Source organism: Alexandromys fortis, unplaced genomic scaffold (genome assembly GCF_014885135.2).
Source record: "Alexandromys fortis isolate MF-2015 unplaced genomic scaffold, M_Fortis_MF-2015_v1.1 scaffold_67, whole genome shotgun sequence".
In the NCBI taxonomy this organism is placed as follows: domain Eukaryota; kingdom Metazoa; phylum Chordata; class Mammalia; order Rodentia; family Cricetidae; genus Alexandromys; species Alexandromys fortis.
In genome coordinates, this window is record NW_026067945.1 from 7,325,467 (window position 1) to 7,347,194 (window position 21,728).

General features: G+C 41.1%; 1 protein-coding gene across 4 annotated transcripts in view; it reads right to left on the reverse strand.

Moving 5' to 3' along the window:
* The window catches only part of Mctp2 (multiple C2 and transmembrane domain containing 2), a 213,852-nt gene that overhangs the window by 91,284 nt on the left and 100,840 nt on the right, over nt 1-21,728 (reverse strand). For all 4 annotated transcript variants that reach the window (XM_050149131.1, XM_050149129.1, XM_050149127.1 and 1 more), the window contains 4 exons: nt 20,126-20,312; nt 18,092-18,185; nt 4,862-4,964; nt 3,106-3,208 (listed from right to left, as the gene is read on the reverse strand). In XM_050149131.1, the coding sequence (XP_050005088.1) occupies nt 3,106-3,208; nt 4,862-4,964; nt 18,092-18,185; nt 20,126-20,312 (487 nt within the window). The remainder of the gene's footprint in view (nt 1-3,105; nt 3,209-4,861; nt 4,965-18,091; nt 18,186-20,125; nt 20,313-21,728) is intronic.

A 21,728-nucleotide genomic window follows, 5' to 3' on the forward strand; every position in this document is an offset into this window, starting at 1 on the left:
AATTAATCCCAATCAAATCAATTGCATGGACAGCAGCAGCAGAACCGGCCACTCAGTGCCATGCCAGCGTCCCCAAGGTAACTAAGAGGATTACACCCTTGGCCAGGTTGCTATGCAAGGCAGAGACTGCTAAGTTGGGGCATTCTCCTGGTTGTACCACGTGTTATTTGTATTTACAACAAATAAGTAATGTGTCCTGCTAGGTTTATGTCAATTTGATATAGGTGGGAGTCATTTGGGGAAAAGGAACCTCAGGTGGGAAAATGCTCTAACCAGAGTCTTGATTGATGACTGATGATTGATGTGGGAAGAACAAGCTCACTGTAGACAATGCCCTCCCATGGCTAGTGGTCCTGGATGCTGTAAGCAAGCAGGCCGTGGAAGCCATGAGGAGAAAGCCAGTAAGTAGCACCCCTCTGGTGGCTTCTGCTTCAGTTCTGCCTCCAGGTTTCTGCCCTGAGTTTCTGTCCCCATTTTTCCTTAGCCATGGACCAAAATGCACAACTCTAAGTTAAAATAAAAGCCATCCCCCCCGTCCCTCAGTTGCTTTTGGCTATGGTGTTTTATAACCGCAGTAGAAACTCTAAATAATACAGGAAGTAAAGGTGTAGTTCCCCATTCCTCACTTAGGAAAAGCTCAACCCCTTCACAGGCTCTCAAGGTACTGCAAAGCTTGCCACTACCCTGCACTTGTGTCCCTTTCTGTTCCATAGGCCACTGTTCTCTGTCCCCTGCATTCCATCTATACTGCCCTCCCAGCCAACTCTGAATGTTGTCAGGCAAAGTCCATCCTCTGAGCAAACCTTTGAACATAAATTCTTTCCTGCCTTAAAATTTCCCCAATACTTACATTGCTTGCAATGTCAACTACTTGAATTCCTACTTTAATATCCCCTTTCGTGTGCAACCAGAACCATGTAGCCATGGAGAACTGAGGTTCTTGTCCCTAGATTCTTGATGTACCAGCCGTGGGTGTTTATCATGTAACACTGGATATTAATTTCATTTTAGTCATCTTTCTGTATCTTCGTCTCAAAGAAAACATGATATAAACAACAAGGGAAGAGGTTACTTCTTGTGGTCAGCATTAGAGCCCTGTTAGCTAAAACCGCCTGCAACACAGTGAAATTTCATCAGCCTCTGCTAAACAAATGAATGAACAATAGACCCTGGTACAGCTTGTTTCTGTATTGCAAAACTCCACTGTGGAGCTCGGCTTGTGATTAAAGCGGGTTTAAGTAAGGTATGCCTTTCACATAATTTTCTACTTGGCGAAGGATATTTTGAAAAATGAATCCATTAGTTGAGTTCAGTTGTTGCCTCCATGAGGGAGTCCACCCCCTTCAGTCCTTTTGTCAACGTCTAGGGTTATCTTTCAGTCTTTACTAAGGTAGAAAGAAACACGTGCTACTGTCATTGAGAAAAGCCAGGAATCTGCTGGGCACCCCAAAATGCATGGGAAGCATATAAGTAAGTGTTCTGACTCCAAAGGTCAACAGCCTTAGGACTGGATGGTACTGATACAGCTGGCCATCCTGTCTTAGGTCTAGGGAGAAGGGAGGGAGAAAGGGACAAAGACAAGGAGTGACTAGGGAACTAAAGTAAGTAAGCAAAGGCAATTTCTATAGAGGAAAAAAATGTAGGAAGTTTTATGACCAAAGGAAAAAAGATCAAGGGCTTCTAAACTATCCTAGTGTATTCAATGCCAATGAATAAAATACACTGAAGATCAATCCATTCAAAAGTGTAAGGGGGAGGGAGGGAGGGAGGGAGGGAGGGAGGGAGGGAGGGAGGGAGGGAGGAAGAGAGAGAGAGAGAGAGAGAGAGAGAGAGAGAGTGGGAGAAAAATAAAGAGACTACTCTCTCTGCTCACATACACACATACTGAATTGTTATGGATGGATGTTTGGGCTTTGTACCATCCCTCTTTAGACGTCTTTTAAAGTGTGTCCCATATTCTTGCTATATCTATTCTTGCAGGAATATCTGCCAGAGCTGTAATAAAAAAAAAAGTGGAGGGAAATCCCAGATTGCCATCTCCTCTCCATGAGCACTGCCGCCTGCCATGGAGGGCTCAGAGCATGTGGCGGGGGCAGGCTGCGGCAGCCAGCAGCTGCTGCCTGCGTTCTCTTGGAGGAGCATCAGGGATATGAGAACTTGGGGAGAAATTAACCAAGTGATCAAAAGCAGATGAAAAGATATTAAGAGGATACAGTGCTCCCCTCCCTGTAAACATTATGAGAGCAAGATGAAGCTTGTGGTTAGATCACAGAGTGCACAACTCACAAAAAATGTACAAATAGCTCTGAAAAAAAAATATGAGAGAAGAAATATATTTTGGTGACCCCATAATGACTGTATAACCAATTTTACAAATGGTTGGAAAACTGAAATGCTTGCCTCTAACAAGTTCATTTGATACATATTAATGTCCCATCAAAAGGGAAAAGGGGTATTAAATAAACAAACAAACAAACAAATAAATAAATAAAAGAGTAATTGATGGCCACATTTTCTCCTCCACCCTTGTAAAGGTATTCAGGGATGCTTTCTCTACTGCATAATTTTTAGCATTCTTTTTCATTCTGTTTTCTTCTTTGCTGATCCTAATTCGATTATTGAAATACTCTCAATTTTCCAAGGGAAATCTTTATTTTCTTCTACCAAAAATATCTGAAGTCTAAAAGCATCCATAACAGACAGAACTTTGTGGGGAAAGGGTCTTTAGGAAAACTGCGCACAAGTGAGCAGTCACCACCAATTAATGTTGAGCGAAGATGCCGGGGAGGAAGTTAAAGGAAATCAGTGTGTATTCCTCATTTCATCTGCAGGAAACCTGACGAGAGAGCTGCGCTCCTTGAATTCAGACCGAAACCGCTATTCTGAGACGGAGTGAAAGTATGAGAGTGTATTGAAAGACTGGCCAAAATATCTGGTTGATTAAATAAATATTAGACTCACACAGAAAAGGCCATGTCTTTTTGTATCTAAAGTACAAAGTATAAATGCTACTTTCCATTGTAGCTCCATGACTGACAAAGATAAAATGACTCTAGACCACAGTAACTCGGACTTACAAATTGTTGATTAATGGGGAGGACTTACAGACAGCAAGGGGATGGCCACTTTTCCGAGAAAATCCGGGGCTTTATCTCCATCCTCATCAAACACCGTCACTTCCAAAACATCGTGGATATCCTTAATAGGGCTAAAAGAGGAAATATCAGGTATTATACACAAAAACACACGGGTGACTGCTCCATGAAGATCTGAAAACACTTGCACTAATTAAGCCTGTGTGTCCTCGGGGTATAAAACTACCATTTAATTAAACCCCCAAAATTAAATCAAACTGACTATTCCCAAACCTTCCATCATGGAAAATTCAGATGTGCACATACTGAAGGAAGTCAACTTTCTTCCTGTGGCGTTTTCCACACACATGTACACTCAAGGGTGATACTCTTAAAGAAACAGGATTTTAAAAAGAAGAAGAAAAGAAAAAAAGAGAGAAATCAGAGGAGAAAGGAGAGGGGCTACAAAGTCACCCAGCAATGGGGAAAAGCAAAAATCATCTTTGGAGTTGATGAAGAAAAAATATGAGGGACCAGAGAGGTGGCTCAGGGGTTAAAAGCACTTACTGTTCTCACAGAGGACCCAGGTTCAGTTCCCAACACCCACACTGCATCTCACCCCTGCCTGTAACCAACCATAGTTCCAAGGGATTCCACCCCCTTTTCTAGCCTCTGTGGTCTTCTGAATGCACATGCGGCACATATAAGCTCACACAGGCATACACACTTACATGCATACTTAACATGCATATATATATGTATATATATACAAACATAAAAATAAGCAAATCAATATTTTAATACATTTCTTAAAAAGAAAATCGGATAAAATTATTAGATAAGGTACACAGAAAGCCTTTTCTAATTGAAATGTAAAGTACCAAAAGCCCCATGCATGATTTTAGAAACACTTTTTCTTTGTATTGAGCAGAAAGCAAATACCACTGACAATAAAAAAATAGTCTCAAGGCTTTTGTCAAAATCCCTTGTACCTGGCAGTTGGCTGATGTGTCTGTCTCCAGGTGGTTTGCTTCTGCTAGACCTTTGAGGGACTTCCTATAAATATCATCAATTGCACCGGAGGCAATTCTGACTCTTTCTACTCATAAACACAGACTAAGCAGTCTGTTTTGAGGGGGCAAAGCATCATCAACTCACCCAAGGTCAATGGGGGGGGTCTCCTTTTAACTGCCAGGTACCTTAAATCTAAGGCAAACTAAGAAACTAAATACATGCAGCTTTCTGGATGCCCACGTTTGATGAGATACACAGGGCAGTCCAAAGGAGCCAGACATTCTAATTGAAGGGATTATTAATACCAGGAGTCATTGGAAGTCTTTAAGAATTCACAGATAATCTGCATTTTTCAAAAGATTCTGACAGAATACAAATCTTCATGCATTTAAGATAGTATCATAACATGTAAGTGCTTAGAATTTAAGACAGGACTCCATTTGTAACTTTTCTTAACCCAGAAATAGATTAGTTTGGACATCTAGAAGCTTCTATCTATCCACAGATTAATTTAGTTACTAAGAGATCTATTTTATAAATGTCCCTGAGCAGTCCCTTACAGTTCTAAATGCTCTCTTCTATTATTAAGCCATACTATAAAATAAAAGGATAAAAGGTTTTTGGAGAAAAAAAAACAATAAAATACGCTCTTTGCACATAAAACTGAGTGGAAAGTTCCCCTCAAGAGCCCCCCAGTCTGCCCCACAGACATCAGGGATAATTGTTCTCTAAGTCAAAGCTGCTTCTTGGATCCCAGGGCATCACACACTTACAATGTGAAAACTTTGTTCCACTCAGGATTGAGGGTTTTGTAAATGGTGTGTGTCTGAAGTCGGTCGTTGCCCAACTCCAGCAGGCAGAAAGGATCACTCTTCCCTGGAAAGAGAACACAGACAACCATCAAAGACCAATGAGTCTCACAAGGGACACAGCAAATCGAGCCAAAGCTGGGTGCTTTCACAATAAACTTGTGAGAACGGAGAGAAACAGAGGGCTGGGAGGCTGCGCTCCCAGCAGGCTTTCTGGATCCACATTTGAGAATTCAGAAAGTGAGGGAAGCTTATGAATGTTCAGTCTTTAACTTATCAACGGATCCAGATCAATGACACCAGAATGTTCACTCTGAACACTAATGACCACAGCTCTCACAGGAGGGTGCACCAGGCCTGCATGCGGAAGGGTCCTCAGTTCCTTGTGTGTCTTTAAACGGAACTCCATAGCAAAATAAAATAAAATTAACTCAATTAAAAAATAGTCCAAAGACTATTAAAAGGCATTCAAAGCACCAAACGTGAATATTCAACATCACTCCTCTTCAGGAAAAGAATAATCAAAGCCACGATGATAGAGCATCTCACCCCTGTTAGAAAGCTGCAATCAAGCAGGCAGCAAATGGCACTGGAGATGGATTGAGCCAGAAAGCATTTAGCACGTAAAAAGCCCTGTGCTTTACTCCTAGTACTTCAAGAAAACAGAAACAAGGGGAAATATAACAAATACCATAAATATATGAAGGAAAGGAAGTCTTAGAGGATAGTGGGACAATCAGTAAAGCCATTATGGATAAACAGGGTTCTTTTTAAAGCTACACATAGATCTATCATCTGGCAGCAATCCTCTTTTCACACACACACACACACACACATATGTGGGTGGGTGGGGTGTGCATGTGTATATGCATATATACATATATATCCAATATATTTCCATATATGCATATATATATATATCCAAGAGAAATGGTTTCAGTCTCTGTAGCATAGTGTCTCTCCCAGTATTCCTCACAATAGCCCAAAACACAGACAACATAGGTGTCTACCCAAGCATAGGAGAAAATGCGATACATACAGACAACGAAATTACAACCAGTCCTAAGGAAGATTAAACTATTAAAAGGATTAAACCATGTCATTTGCAGCAACACAGATGAGCCTGCAGGATAATATATTATGAAAGTCAGTCACAGAAAAAATAAACACTGCAGGGTCTCATTCATAGACAGGATAGACAAAATCATGAAGAGGGGGCTGGATTAAGATCATTAGTTACTCTTGCAAAAGACTCTGGTTCAATTACCAGCACCCACACGGCGGCTTACAACCATCTCTGGTTCCAAGAGATCTGATAGCATCTTCTGGCCTCCACAGGTACCAGACAAGCAAATAGTGCAAAGGCATGCATGCAGGAAAACACCAATACACACACAAAAAATAAAAATAAAAATGAATCAAAAGAAATGTAGAGAAAGAGTCGTGACAAGATGCTAAAGAAGAAAGAGGGAGGGTGGATGAAGAAATATTTATATACAAATACAAGGTTATGGAGGAGCAAATGCTGGTGGTCTCTTATGCAGTGTGCTGATTGCGGTTAATAATATTATATTGGATGTTTTAAAAGAGCTACAGGAAAAGATTTTGGATCTTTATATACAAAGACAGGCTTGATATACGAAATGACAGACATGGTACATGTGCTTGATTGAATTATGATACCATGACACACATGCCAAAACACCACAATCAATAATGTTGCTATCACGTGCCAGTTAAAAGCAATGTATTTGAAGTGTAACACTATTATCTTCCTAAATTTTCTTTAGGCCAATGCAGATAATAACTCTTCTATAATTGGAAGCAAATGAAAACATTGACTTCCATGAGGCAGTGAGAAGATAGACCAACGGAGTACAAGAAGGCTCTTTTGAACTAAGCCTCTACCCTAAGTGAATAAGTAGACATGATCTACATTCCCAGTAGGAGATCCCCACATGCTAAAGTTTGTGATGCCATGAAACATTGAAAGTATAATTCAGGAAGTAAGGTCAGAGCTGATTTTTAACTCAAAAATTTCATCTCATAGAGTTGGAAAGGATGAAAATTTGAGTTCAGGTCTCTAGAACTCACAAAAACCTAGGCAAGATGGGAGGCAGAGGCAAGAAAATTCCAGAAAGATTCTAAGTCAACTGGCCTGGTGTATAGTGTAAAATACTCAGGGAGACACAAAAATACAAATACAGAAGACAGACAGACAGACAGACACACACACACACACACACGTTCCCTGTCTAAAATGAGGTGGAAGATGATGATGGACACAACATTGAATTATGACCTTCATACACCTCTATGACATGTGAGTGTAAGTCCTTGCACATAGGTACATCACACAGGCACAAGCATACACATGCATACATATACATACACACACAGTTGTTTCACACCTCACATCTTCTCCTTTTTCTCTCCTATCTCCCTCTATTCTCCAAAAGAACACATACAAGAAACAAGGACACTTCAAATCCAAAATCTGCTTGACAACCCCCAAGTGAAAAGCCATTACCTTTCACAGGGACAGGCAGGGAGGCCTAAGATTGGATCTGTCGGGGGAAGAAAGAATGGCTACAATGTCCATTTGACATTAGTGGGGCATGATACAGGGCTTAAAGACAGATGTCCCTCTAATAGGTATCTAGGACCTACCACAAAATGTACTCAGGCATGCTGAACGTTTAGCCAATGCTTCAAGCTGCTGAACATACATCTAATTCTATTTAGAAACACCCAGGAGTGCTGAGGCCCTGCACATCCCTACAGAGTTTTACTTGTCCCGGAGTCTGCACATGGGTATGATTTAAAAAAAAATTTTAAAGTTCAAATGTAGAAGCATGGGACAGAATTAGTATTAAACATGAGAGCCCCATTGCACTGACTCATGGCCTGAACAACTCAGGGCCCAAGAAGAAGCCTTTCAAAGGCAGTTTCATAATCTCAGTTGCCTGTAGAATAATGCATCCATGGGCAGAAATGGAAGCATCACTGTCCTCAGCTGCGAGCAATGGGAAGGACCTGTATCCATTCCGCAGAAATATAATAATAAGTATATAAAAATTATTTTATATTAATATAAAATAAATATGTAAAAATAACACCAGAGGCCTGTGAATTCTTGAAAAAGCCAGATAACCAAGCTAAAATTATATGTACTCTATCAACCAAGAGTACACATGCAATAGACACCCTTCTCCCTCAGCGACACCTGAACTGGCCTCTGCTTCGCCAGGATTCTGGTACCAAGAAGTCATTCTTTCTCCTGACCTCTGACTGTGGCTACATCTGTTATCAATTCTGGCTCTTACTCTTTCATGAATGAAAGTGGCTTCTGACCTGCTTTCTAAGCATGTGACGCGTGGCAGCCCAAATACCGAAGGGGCACACAAAAAGCCACTGACACAGAAATCCACCAAGGCCCAATTTCGTTGACTTTTCGTCAGGTTCCTTTGGCAAGGCCTTCTGTAGAAGAAGTGCAAGGGGAACCTGCTGGGGCAGGAAGACGTGCATCCCCTTCAGCTCTGATGGGAAGGAAGATTCCAGCCCTGGATGACATGCTCAGGTGCAGCCGCAAACCCCCTCCCCAACCTGAGCTGAAACAGCTACTTAACCGTTTGTCAGACCATTAGTAGGTGTCAGCGCTGCTCCTCTAGGGATGGCAGCATGACATGCCATCAGCACTGGCTCTGGGGAGAGCACCTGACACTTTTAATGAAAGCCCCGGGGTTGGTACACAGCAGGGCAGAGGCGCCACAGTCCTGCAGAGGCACAGGTGGGCTTGAGCTGTGCCCAGCTCTCCCGAGCAGCAGCAGCCCTGTGCCTAGCTAATGAGGAGCACACTCCTCTCCAGAACCCAGGAACTTTAGTCATGTATCTCTGAGGAGCCTACTGCAACAACTCTCTGAAGGTGATTCAGTCAAAACTCATTAAAATGCTGCATTTATTAATATTGCAGTACAAACAGGCAGAGAGGGGGAAACAAAGACACGGTGCTTATAGAGTAATTTGTGCGTACTTTGGATATTAGTTCCGTTCTCTTTCAAAGTTTCACAGGGGAAGGCTCTCTAAGATTTAAATGATGAATATTCAAATGGAGGACAATGTTCTCTCATAAAAATGGGTCATTCTAATATTTCCCAACGATACTAAGAGAATAATGCCAGACTAACTGAAATCCAGACACACTAAACCTTATTTTGCTGTCAAGCTCCTAGTCAACCTTCAGTTCAAGCAAATGCAGTCGTAACATTAGTGGCTCAGGTTCATGAAGAAGCATCAATCAAAAAGTCTTATTTGGGGGTGCCAACTTAAAATCCATTTCCATTCCTGAAACAGTAGGTCGGAATTTTTCATTTCAATACCTTTATTTGAATGCTACAGATGTCAGATATCGATATTTTGGGAGTAGTATCTGTCTTAGGCTTTCCATTGCTGCGACAAAACATCATGGCCAAAAGGCAAGTTGAGGGAAGGAGGGGTTTATTTGGCTTAATAACCAGTTTTGCTGTTTGTCACTGAAGGAGGTCAGGACAGGAACTCAAACAGGACAGGGTCCCAGAGACAGGAGTTGATGCAGAGGCCATGGAGTGCTGCTTACTGACTTGCTTCCCGAGGCTTGCTCAGCCTGCTTTCTAATAGAACCCAGGACCAGCAGCCCAGAGATGGCACAACCCACCATGTGCTGTGTCCTCCCGCATTGATCACTAAATAAGAAAATGTCTTACAGCTGAATTTCATGGAGGCATTTCCTCAACTGAGGTTCCTTCCTCTCTGATGAGTCTAGCTTGTGTCAAGCTAGACACACAAAACCAGTCAGTACTGTACTGTTTTAAAAGTAATTTCCTGAATATCTGCTCTATTCCTCGAACTGGCCAGGACGTGGATACACAAAGGATAGCCAAGCTTCCATCCACAAAGACTCTTCTCAGAGGCAGTGATCTTATAGTAGAAACAAATGGCTTATAGACAGATTCATCAGGAAGGTGTTTGTGTGCACACACATAGAGCCGGTCACCCTGCTTGATGGGTCTAGTGAACATTAATCATAAATGTAAGTATGCCTGTGATAGCTTGACTCGTTTGACTAGAGACAACCGCATCACCATTCAAACTCCATCCCCATCATAGCAGGCATTAGTAAGACAGAGGTTAGTGAATGTATGTGGGAGAATATGTGTATATAGTTTTATAAAGTTTACACATTTTGTACAAGGGGGTCAGCAGGCATCCTTAGATCTTATGATAGTGGCAAAATCGTTTTTCCTTTTCATTTCACTTCCAAGTTTGATCCAAGTTCGGAAACATCCCAGCATCCTCTGAGCTTGCCTCAACCCTCTGCAGAAACCAGGCTCCTCACAGCTGCCAGAATACATCTTTGTATTCTGCATAAGATCACACCACTCCGTCTCCTCGGTTTCCCACTTGCCATTGCTTGGCTTTCAAGCTATCCAGTCCCACCTCAGAAACCAGCCTCCTTCTTCCCCAAAGGTCTCCTCCGGGATCTGTTTTCTAGTCTCAGTTGATGATCTCTCCCGCCTTGACAAAGCTCTGCAGGTTTGGAGTTTGGAAGTGCTCAGCACTTGCTCCCACCATGCCAGCCCCTTCTCTGTCTCACTTAACATGTCACCTTCTCTAGGACACTATCAAGTGTTCTTCAGTGAGTCCCACACTGATCGTAGCAGCAAAATGATAATCGCACATCTGTTGCTGAGCGTGGGAATCAATTCCTACGCCCACTACGTTACCAGGACACAACACGGGCCCACTCAGAAGCACCTCCTGAAATGAATTAGGATGGGCTGTGACCCCTGCCTCTAAAACCAAAGTGACTTATGCTATGAGTTGATTGGATGCCACACAAGAATAGGATTCACGGGCACTCATGGCAACATTAAGATACAATTGGCAAATCTTCTACATCCTCCCAAACTTTACTTCAACCCAAGTCCGCATTCTTTGGCAGAGAGTTGAAATGGACAGGCTGCCAAAGGCAGATTTATATAGTTTTTAATGTGTTTTTCAAACTCCTCGATTTGGTCTCAGCTGTCCAGGAGGATCTCATGAAAATTAAAAGCATTCAATCACTACCACGAAGTTTCTAGAAATTCCAATTATAGTCGTCCCCCTGAAAATAGGGCATCCTTAAGAGGAAAAGTATTGCTATGGATACAGCTCCCAGAGACAGACAGTGAATTTAAACCATAAAATGGGCATGTGGGTTAAAATTCCCCGTGAACAATAACTACAGGTCTGCTCTTCTGATTCAAGCGGGTTTAAAAAAAAAAAAAGAAGAAGAAAGAAAAAAAACTAAACAAAACAAAATAAAATTATAGAAATGCTTCAAAAGTCAGTACTACAACATATGACTGGAGGATTTATACTCTATACTGTGAGGTTTCACTGTGGCGTTTCAGTCAACAGTTTTACGTGGGGGAGTGCTTTTATATATAATAAAAATGTGACGAGCCCATAAATGTGCTTTATATAGATAAAATTATTATCCAGATTATCGAAATGTGAAATGCAGGTGTCGGACAGATTAGCACAGAAACTTCCTACTGAAAAACTTTTTTAAAAAAAATTAGCAGATAACAGGACCAGAAATAACAAGAATAAGGCATCCTACAGTGATCACTGTCAATTTCTAAAAGTGACCGAAAAGTTAAAAGTGATTGGAATGCTTAATAATTCCAGGATCATCTAAAATTAAGGCAGGTTATAAACAATAGGTTAAGAAGACAGAGTTTGACATTTTTCATAAGTCAGCAACACACTAATAAAGTAAATGTAATAAAGAATAGAAAAATAATCTACTGAATATAAAATATATACTAGGCATGCTTATTTAGATTTTAATTTAACCCTAAAAATACTCATGAGAATGGTAAGATTCACAGTGGAGCCATGCCACTGGGGGAGAACCAACTAACAACTCACACAACATACACATACACACACACATATATGTGCCTTTCCATCATAGTAAAAAAGAGGTTTCAATGAGAAGCAATAACCATAAAAATCAAGGGAAAACACATACATTGATCGCCATCTTCTATAAATTTATCATTAAACTATACAGGCTTAATCAGACACAGGATTTAGGCATAGGGGAAGAGTTCACGCACTGCCTAATAAACAGAGGGTGTTAGCAAAGTTCATCTTCACGTGTTAGATGTACCGAGAGCTCCTCCTAATGGCACAACCAAGGAACAGCAAATGGTCCTCCCTGACTCAGCAAGGTGTGTGCCTCCCTGACACAGATGGCACAAACCACCCCTTCATCTGGAATTCTGCAGTGGAGGAAGAGGAAGTGGGCCCAAAAGAAAGACACAAATTACACCTACACATCTTATGTCCCTAGGGGTCTCTTCACCTTGTAGAGACATTCAATAGTAAGTGTTAAAAGTCAGCACAGGGCTAAGATGCCGGCTTTGCTTGGGTTGAGGAAAACTTTAAACATCTGTGGGGAAAGCAAACTATACTCCCCAGAAAGCAGAAGTGGCATGGAATGAAATGGACTTCCGAATCTTAGCCCTGCATCAGGTCATGACCCTGGTCCTAACCCATTTACTCATCAAATAAGACTATGTTGATAACAACTTGCATTTCTTGCTCAAAGAAAACATGTTGTCCTTGACATTCCTCTGACAGACACACTTGAAGATTATTTAATTCAGCAGATATTGGGAACTGTTTATAACCCATGGCTGGTGCTTATAATGAAATATCTTCAAAGCTCTCAAAAGTGAAGTACAATTCATGGTGGGATGTTTGAAGGGCAAGTAGATGCCAACATTGGGTGAAGACTGTAATTCCAGGTTTGCCTCCTTCATTGCCTCAGATTCTCCTCCAAACATAAAGCTCAGCACAAAGATAGGATTGCAATGCAGAATGAGATCCAGCACAGCACAGCACAGCAATGTTCATGCTGCAACATCCAGCCATGCAGCATTGTCCTGGCCTGGTCTAAGTAGAGAACAATCGCTCTGGCAAAGGAAACACACTTAAGTTCCTACCTCTTCCATTTCTATATGATTCATGAGCCAATCTACTGGCATTCACGGGGCTGGGGTACTAGGATAAGGCACAGCGAGACATAAACATCTCATCTACTTGAATTTTTAAAGAAGGGGAATAATTAAGTTCATGGGAAAAAAAGCTTGATTAACAAGAAAGTCGATGTGTAACAGAGAAGAGTCGGAAATAGATGTTGAATCTCTACCTGCGTGCTGTGCAAAGGCTATCCACTAATGCCTTCTTACTCTGACATAAGGAATTGACTCCACAGGTTACACCACCTCACAATCACATTGAGACTATCCTGAACAGTGAGACCACTGTAAGCTGAGCACGCAACACTGCTCCCTGTGGTCCATCACTGATCTCTCAAGTGTAAGAGAAGTGTTCTTAATGGACAATTCTAGCTAAAAAAAATGTGTCAGTTCTCAAATGCCCTTCTATTAATACTTTGTTATCTTTGTATAGTCTGTGAGACATATTTGCATTATTCTTTAACATTATCTATGCATTTGATAAACTGTGGGCAGATGAGAACATACAGTCTCTGCTGGGGCCTCCACTGTCACAAGGGAACTGGGTGCTCTTACCATTTTTTTCAGCTTTGTACAGAAGGGAAGGGGAAGAGGATTTCAGCCACTCTTTTAAGTCATTAGTTTGAAAGTTATTTATTTTTCTCTAAAAAGCTGAGTTTTAAGCTAAGTGAACTAGATTTGTCTTATCAAGCATTACACACAGGTCTGTTCACCTTGAATCAAACAACACAGTACATCATTTGTTTCATGAATAAAGGCTGCAACCCAGTTACCAGGGAAGTGATGACATCAGATTGAAGACCCCATTGTAGTAAAGTGAGGTTACTCTATTCTCAAAGAGTTGGTAATACAGCTTATAAGTACATCCTACAGGCTCCTCATTAGAATAACTTTAAGATAGCCAGAGCTAATGTTAGCATAGACCTCAGGACAGGAAAGAAAGAAAAAAAAAAACCTCTCAGTAACTTTTAGAAAATGAGATCTAAGAAAGACCACCTTCCTGTTTTTAACACGTGGTCTCACAGTGTTACCCAGGATGGCTTCAAAGTTGTTACCATCCTTTCTCATCTTCTCACTCTCTTAGAGACGGACATTTTTAGCTGTGTTCCATCATTCCTGGCTTTCAGATCCATATTATTCAAGTCTTTTCTCTCAGACTCTCCTGTAATCCATGTTTGTCTTGAACTGTCTACCTAGGGAAGAGTGACATAAAGCTTCTTATCCTCCTGCCCTCAGCTGCCCAGTGCTGGGATTACTGCTTGCACTACCACAACTAATGTACACAGTGCTGGAGACTGAGTTCAGAACTTCATGCAAATTAGACCAGCGCTTTAGGACCTGACCAAAATGGTGTAGGATATTTGTACACTGTTTGAAAATGTATTGCCATTATTGGTGTAATAAAAGCTGAAAGGCAAATGGCTAGAAAGAGGTTAATCAGGATTTCTGGAGACAGAAAGGACTCTAGGAAGGAGAAGAAGAAGAAAGGTGAAGCTACCACCCACACAGAAGGAAATAGGAGGTACAATATGATAGAGAGGTAATTCCATGTAGCAGAATATACATAAATATAAATGGGTTAATTTAAGTTATAGGAGTTATTTGAGACAAGTCTAAGCTAAAGGCTAAGCTTTCATAATCAATAATAAGTCTCTATGTCATTACTTGGGGCTGGTGGCAGAAAAGAAGGTTTGTCTATATATGGCACCCAATGTGGGGCCTCAAATATCCAAACATAGGGCCTGAGAAAGCTAAGAAATGTCTGGACAAGAAACTGAACATAACTTCCTAGTCCTGTGGTCTCTTACACAGGCCATTGCTCATGCCTGAAGGCTTGAGACAGTCAGCACCATGCACAAAAGCTGAGCCACACTCATGGTACAGCTGATATGGCAGTTTAATATTTGTCTCATGTATTCAGAGAATGCTGCAGTAACTTAACAAACCAAGTCCAGACACAGAAAACCTCTAAAAATGTACAATATGTTTTTAAAATATACTTAGATACTCAAGAAAGAAAAAAATGTATATACACTGTCATGGAAAAAATAGTTTAAAGATAATAATGTCCTTAAAGGAATAATAAAGCAATATAAAAAGATAAAGCCACATAAGTATGGGAAATACACAGGTTGTCTGGATCCTGTATGGTGCTTTGTTGACTTTGAATTTTTAAATGCTAATATACAAAAGACAATAGCAGCTAAAATACATTGGATCATGGAAACTGCTAATTTAAGCCAAACTGTATATTTCAAGCGTGTCTTAACTTCAAACGAAAGACAAAAATTATGTTGTGTTGGGGGACAGGTTTTACCTTTGTTTCCAGAGGAAACAAAAGTTATGATTCTTTTTAAAATTAGTGAAGATCAGATTTGATTGGGGGAGATCTGAATATTTTAGCTACAGACATGGAAAAAAACAAGAAAAACTACAGAATCAGTGATATATATACTGATCTCTCGACATTGGAACAGTTCTGAGACTGGATTAAACATGATACACCTTGTTGGCCACAGAATCCTCATGACTTATTATTACATGCCGTCCTTTTCATGTGGCATGGATAAGTGTTTGACTATATAGTCCAAACAAATTTATAAAGTTAACAGACGCTTTTTATCTGCTCAAACTTAGAAAAAAAATAATCTTTAACGGACTTGTGCACACTACACATTCTGTCCTTATATTAATGCAGTAACATACATCACATTTAAAAATTGTGTGTTTTCAGAAAAAAAAAAAAGAACCAGGAAACAACAAACCAGTAGGCCAAGTGATCCAGTCTCTCCGTATGCCTCTGTTCCATTTTCCTCAAAATTCTGCATCCAGAACAACTTCAAAGCTACTAGCTGAGATGGTCTAGCCTTACAGATTACTCTAGCCAGGACTTCCAATAAGCCCTGCACTTTCCCATCACACACAGACTGGACAACAAATGATACAGCTAGTTTTCCCAGGACTTGACCATTATCCCAGTTTGCTCAGGGTCCCCTTAAGATGTTATCACCCCCATATACAGGACATGTCTAGAGAACATGAAAACCAAATTCTCAAGAGGTGAGGTGGGTAGTTTGGGGTTGTTCAATGGATTGTGGATGTTTATCATCTTTTAGGGGGCGTCTTTACAAGTTATTATTAGTTGATGTCAGGAAAAAATCTGAGCAAAGGAGAATAGCTTCGAGAATCTCTTTCTGAAGGCAAAATGGGATATATTATAGAAATGATGAGATAAAAGGTCGGATTGTTGGGTCTACTTTTGTACTACTAGTCTCACATATTTTATATCAGTATGAATTTTTGTATATTGATACAAATTTAAGGTTATTTTTGTTATATTGTGTATATGTTTCTACTCTTGTTTAAGATAGTGTACCTATGCAACTCATTTAAAGATGTAATGTAAAGTTTTTAATCATTGAAAGCTATTTAGGATAATAAAGAAAGGTAGGTTAATAATTATTTATCTATAACAATCAAACTTACAATCATGTTAGATGTTTTTAAGGTTAAACAGAGATATATTGTAAATAGATAATCTTCAAAGACCTACATAATATGACACTTAAAATGTCTTAATAGCAAAAGGCTTTTCTTGACAGTAAGATACATCTGCTCTTGGCAACAATTTACTTCACAAAAGGATGATGGGCATCGAAGAATCTCTATATGGAACTTGCTTTCAATGTGGCAAATCTAGCCAGCCTCAGGACTAAATACACACACACACACACACACACACACACACACACACACACACACACGGAGGGGGCATGTACACATATCTAAGCATAGACATGGACCCACATATACACAAACACATACTAGACACAAGTCCATATATAAAAAATTGTTGAGTATTATATCTAAAAGACTTAAAATTACTATCTTTTAGAAGGTCACAAAAACAGTTCTTAAAATCTATTCACTGTGACCTTCCTTGGGGTGGAGACAAATCATTTTGTATAATTACATAGTAGTCCTTTCTTCCCATGATCTGTGGCAGGGTGCAAAGTTCTGGAAATTAAGTTCCTATTGAGGTTAAGTTCAATAACTGTTTACAAAAGGATAGCTTAAACTTAAAAAATTCCTATCAAGTTAAGCTTCTAAAACCTTGGTCTTATGGTCAGGTGGCGATGGCACACGCCTTTAATCCCAGCACTTGGGAGGTAGAGGCGGGCAGACCCCTGTGAGTGCGAGATCTGCTTGGTCTACAAGAACTAGTTCCAGGACAGGCACCAAAGCTACACAGAGAAACCCTGTCTTGAAAAACCAAAGCCAAAATCAACAAACAAACAAACAAACAAACTTGGTCTTATGAATTTTCAGCTTATTAAAACTTAATGTAGAGCTAGGCAAATGGCTTACAAGTTAACACTTTCTGCTCTCCCAGAGGACCCACAATTGGGTTCCAGCCCCCACAGCAGGAAGCTCACACTGCCTGCATATACAAGAGATTAAACCCTACAAATCCTTCAGTTGTGTTTGGTGTGCAATGTAGCCTTGACAGGGAAGTGACTGGTCGGACTTTGCCATGTCTGGAAGACCTTACATGTTGCACAGCCCACTGCAGCACAAAGAAGGTCCCCTCGGGCCTCCACCCAAAAGTCAAAGTTCATGAGGGACCAGGAGAGTATTCTTGAAGGGAGGCAAAAGCAGAAAGCAGTCCTAGAGCCCGGACCTTGGTCACTAACACAGTGATGCTCAGATCAACCAAGCATTGCCTATTGAAGATTGAAGGGCAGCATTGAGCAGCAAAGTGAGCATATGAAGGGGGGAAAGGAGCCATAGGAGGGACTGTAGCAAGCAGGGCCCGAACCACAGTTTGTAAGTACAGAAGCTGAAACTGTGAGGCTATCAATCCATTATATTTCGGAATGCCAAATGAGCTACTACATGAATCCATCTGGGTAGCATTATTTGAAACAAACTGATTTTGTGGGAAATGCACATTGTGAGAAACAATTGCTCCCGTGTGTGCTTTGCCTCCTATTACTTTATCCAAAGGAACCGGAGAGTTACTCCTGCTTATTGAGTGTCTGGCTTTGCCTGAAGCTCACTTTGAAGCAAGACAAATCACGGTAACAAGAGTGAACCAAGAGGCTTATATGTTCTTCTCTACCTGAGAAATCTGCTGCCAAGAGGTCCACCGCCTTCAGAACCTTCACCTGGAGAAGGCCAACGTCTTTCACGTCTCTCAGTGAGTTCTGTAAGGCCTGTGGGGACACGGGAGGTTAAACACAAGAGAGAATGCATTACTCGTGCGTGCGCCGCTCTTGCCGTGCAGTTCCCCCGGAAGTATGTTCCAGATTTATCTCCCCCTTCCTCATAAAATTCTTGGAAGAGCTGCGAAGCTGTGCATGTCAGACACCAGGGCCGTTAGGCATGCATCACAGCCAGATGAGAAGAAAATTGACTGAGAATTAATTAACTGCAACCTCGAAATAAACAAATTAGAAGCACTCACAATCTGCTTTTAACATTGCCCCCCGGTGCTAGCATAGATAACCCACTGGGAGAATGTGTGGGTGGAATTACATTCCTTCTCCCCTGCCTTTTCTCATTAAGGCAACTTTTCAACTACCTTTCAAGGCAATGGCAAGCTGATCTTGTTATTATAAACTTTATGGATATTGTAGGACTAACCTTCATCCTGCTGCAAATGCTTCCGATCAAGGAGAAAGAATCGGAGATAGAACGAAACTCAGTTTCCTGATCTATGATTAAATCTGTTCCATTCATTAAATGAAAACTTGGGCTTCTGGCACCACCCTGTAGTCACATTCTCATTAGTCTTTAATTAACATTTTCCATAGATTGAATATATTTACTCGTGATGCAGAAGCTGGTGCTGTACAGCTTCTCTAAGCACATAGCATCCTTACAAACACGCGTATCAGAGACAAGTGGTGCGGTACCTATTCTCATGCCTACAGAAGGCGTCTAATAAAAACATAGCTTCAAAACCATCAAAACAGTTGGCATTCTTATTAATAACTAAAAGGATGGGATAAGCAGGCTCTAATGACTTAGGGGGCAACAGTAAAAACCCTTGTTATTTGAGCATGTGAGGGTAAAACAGCCAAAATTAATTTCTGTATGTTTGGCTTAATCTAACACGTGGCAACTCTAAGAACTTTTGAAAACTATTCTCCCTGTGTACTTTTAACCTAAACAAGCCAACCAGCTAGTTTTTGAGATATACGGAAGCTTTTGAAATGAATATTACTATAATGTAAAGGGAGAAATGCTTTCTACAAATGGGTACTCTGCCGGGATGGTAGGCATGTGTACCTGTAATTCCAATGTTGAGACTGAGGCAGGAGGATTAGGATCTGGGGAAAGTCTGGGCTACATAGTAAGTTCTAAGCCAGCCTAAGCTATACATAAAGACTGTGTGATAGTGTATTCTTTCTCTCTCTCACATACTGGCTCACTAAAGAAACTCAGGATGTCTACTTTCTTAGTAGCTTCAAATGCTAAGACATTTTTCAAAGCTGTCTTCATGATGCCGCAAATATTATTTTACAAATATAAAGCATGCTTCATAAATTTCTGAATCCACTTTGAATTGCAACTCACTGTCTACTTGAGGAGTGTATTTATTTCCACCTCCCATTTACTTAAAGTCCTCAGAGAAGACAGCCACAGTGAATTCCGCCCAGACATCTCCCGAAGATAACAAACTGGCTTGCCAAGTCTGCGCTGACCTTGAGATTCAGGTCTGGAATGCTCCCTCGTGAAGATTAAGCATTATCCAATCCAATCCACAACACAATGAAGACCTCTGGAGGCACTGGCACTACACGCTCTCCTGAGAACAGTGTGGCCACTGACTAAAGAATCGCCTTGGTTCTGGATTCCAGGCCTTTGCATTCAGCCCATGACAGAAATAACAAACACGTGTTGATTTACCAAGAGGAGGAGACAAAATAAGAAACAATAAAGAAGGCCATAGTACCAGAAATAAACGACTAGATAAATGCTGAATATACCATTCACCCCACGTCTTATTTTGCGAGACAGGGAGTTTCACTTGCAATAGAGATCTCCGTTGGTACTTTTGTCAGTGGACAGACTTGGTTCTAACTTCAAACTGCACATTGGTGGGAGGAGTCAGGGAGGAAGGGGCCACGTGACAAGGCCAGGCACTCACATATCGCTGGGAAATCTGCTTCCGCTCGCTGGGATCCTCCAAGGGGCAGACACAGAGGTCGGAGATGGAGACTCCGGTACAGGGAGTCAGGGTGATCAACATGAGGAGGGCCCCCAGGCAGCTGTCCAGAGGCAGCTCCAAGCAGTTGTCTTGCTTCAGCGGGAGGCCTGAAATATCCACTTTACACCTGGGGACATTTCAGGGGATGGGAAAAGCAGGGATTATTCCAAGGGCCATCGCAAAACTCCAGAGCCCCCCCCCCCCCATTTCACACAAACTTCCTCAGTACCAAACTTCACTGTCTGGGCACGGGTTATTGATCCGGGGAAGGTTGCCAGAGTCCCCTGGCCCAGGGGACTCTCTAGGCCTAATGTGCTCTAAATTAAGGATTCTCTTTCATTAAAGAAAATGAAAAGAAAAAGGCAATAACAGAGTATGACAAAGTGGGGAAAAGATGCCAGGTCTTTGCCAAATAAGGGCCATAAGAGGACAGTGCAATCAAGAATGAGGGAGAAGAATATTGTGACATTAAGAGAAGGCGGGGGAGGGGCTTTCCCTATGACTTCCCTATCCAAAATAAAGGATCAGGAGTTTTTGCACAGAAAGAGAAAACTCAGGCCAACCACATGGGGGTGGGGGGAGAGTGAACGCAGATATCATTTTCTCCCCTGTCGATTAATGCCAACTGGCAAATTTCTAGTTACAGAAATATGTTGACGGTGGTTTCCTAATAGGCAGGCTTCCCAGGTGAGTTTCTAGCGGACACGGGGAGCATGACGTGTTGTTGATTGATCCCGTCTCTGCTGCACTGTCAGCGAGGCTCTAAGCAGCTGCTTTAAATTACAGGTTTTCTGCCTCTTAAGAGCCAGTGTGGCAGAGCTGCTGAAACCCTCAGACGCGTTCACCTACAGAAGCAAACCCTCTGAAGGCGAGGCTTCAGGGCTGAGCAGTCCCTTTGCCCTTTGCCTCAGCACTTCCAGCTCCAGCTTCCCCTCCACCACCCTGTCTAACTCGAAGGGTACAGGTGGGTGAGAAGCCAGGAAAGCACTGAGGGGCAGGAGAAGGCAGGCCATAGAAGCACCAAGATTTCGTTATTTTCTACAATTCTCAGGGATTCTGTACAGTTATGAATACGATGAATATTCAAGAGTTTCGGGGAGAATAGAGGCACTGCCTGTTGCAAGGAGTGAAAGCAGATTTTTTTTTTAATACAAACTTTCCAAGGGACTTTGTGTGTTAGTAGAGAACTAGGAGCAGGCGACCTTACAGTAAAGGAATGACAGTTTGGAGTCACACAGATACAAAGGCAAAATTAATGGAAACAATTGGGTTCTCCCTCACAATTAAAAAGGTATAAAGCAAATTACCAGTCTATTCCCATTTTCATTACAGGATCAAAATTCACATATTAAAACTAAACATGCACGGGCTTTTATTTGCTATTTATGTAAAGTAACCCCAATTATACAAAGGGATATTGATTATTTTATTTATATTATATGTATTATTTATTTTCATTCTACATAGATTTACAATATATTATGCATAAATGTATAGTATACATTATATCAATTTATATTATATATGCTGTATATAATAAGTT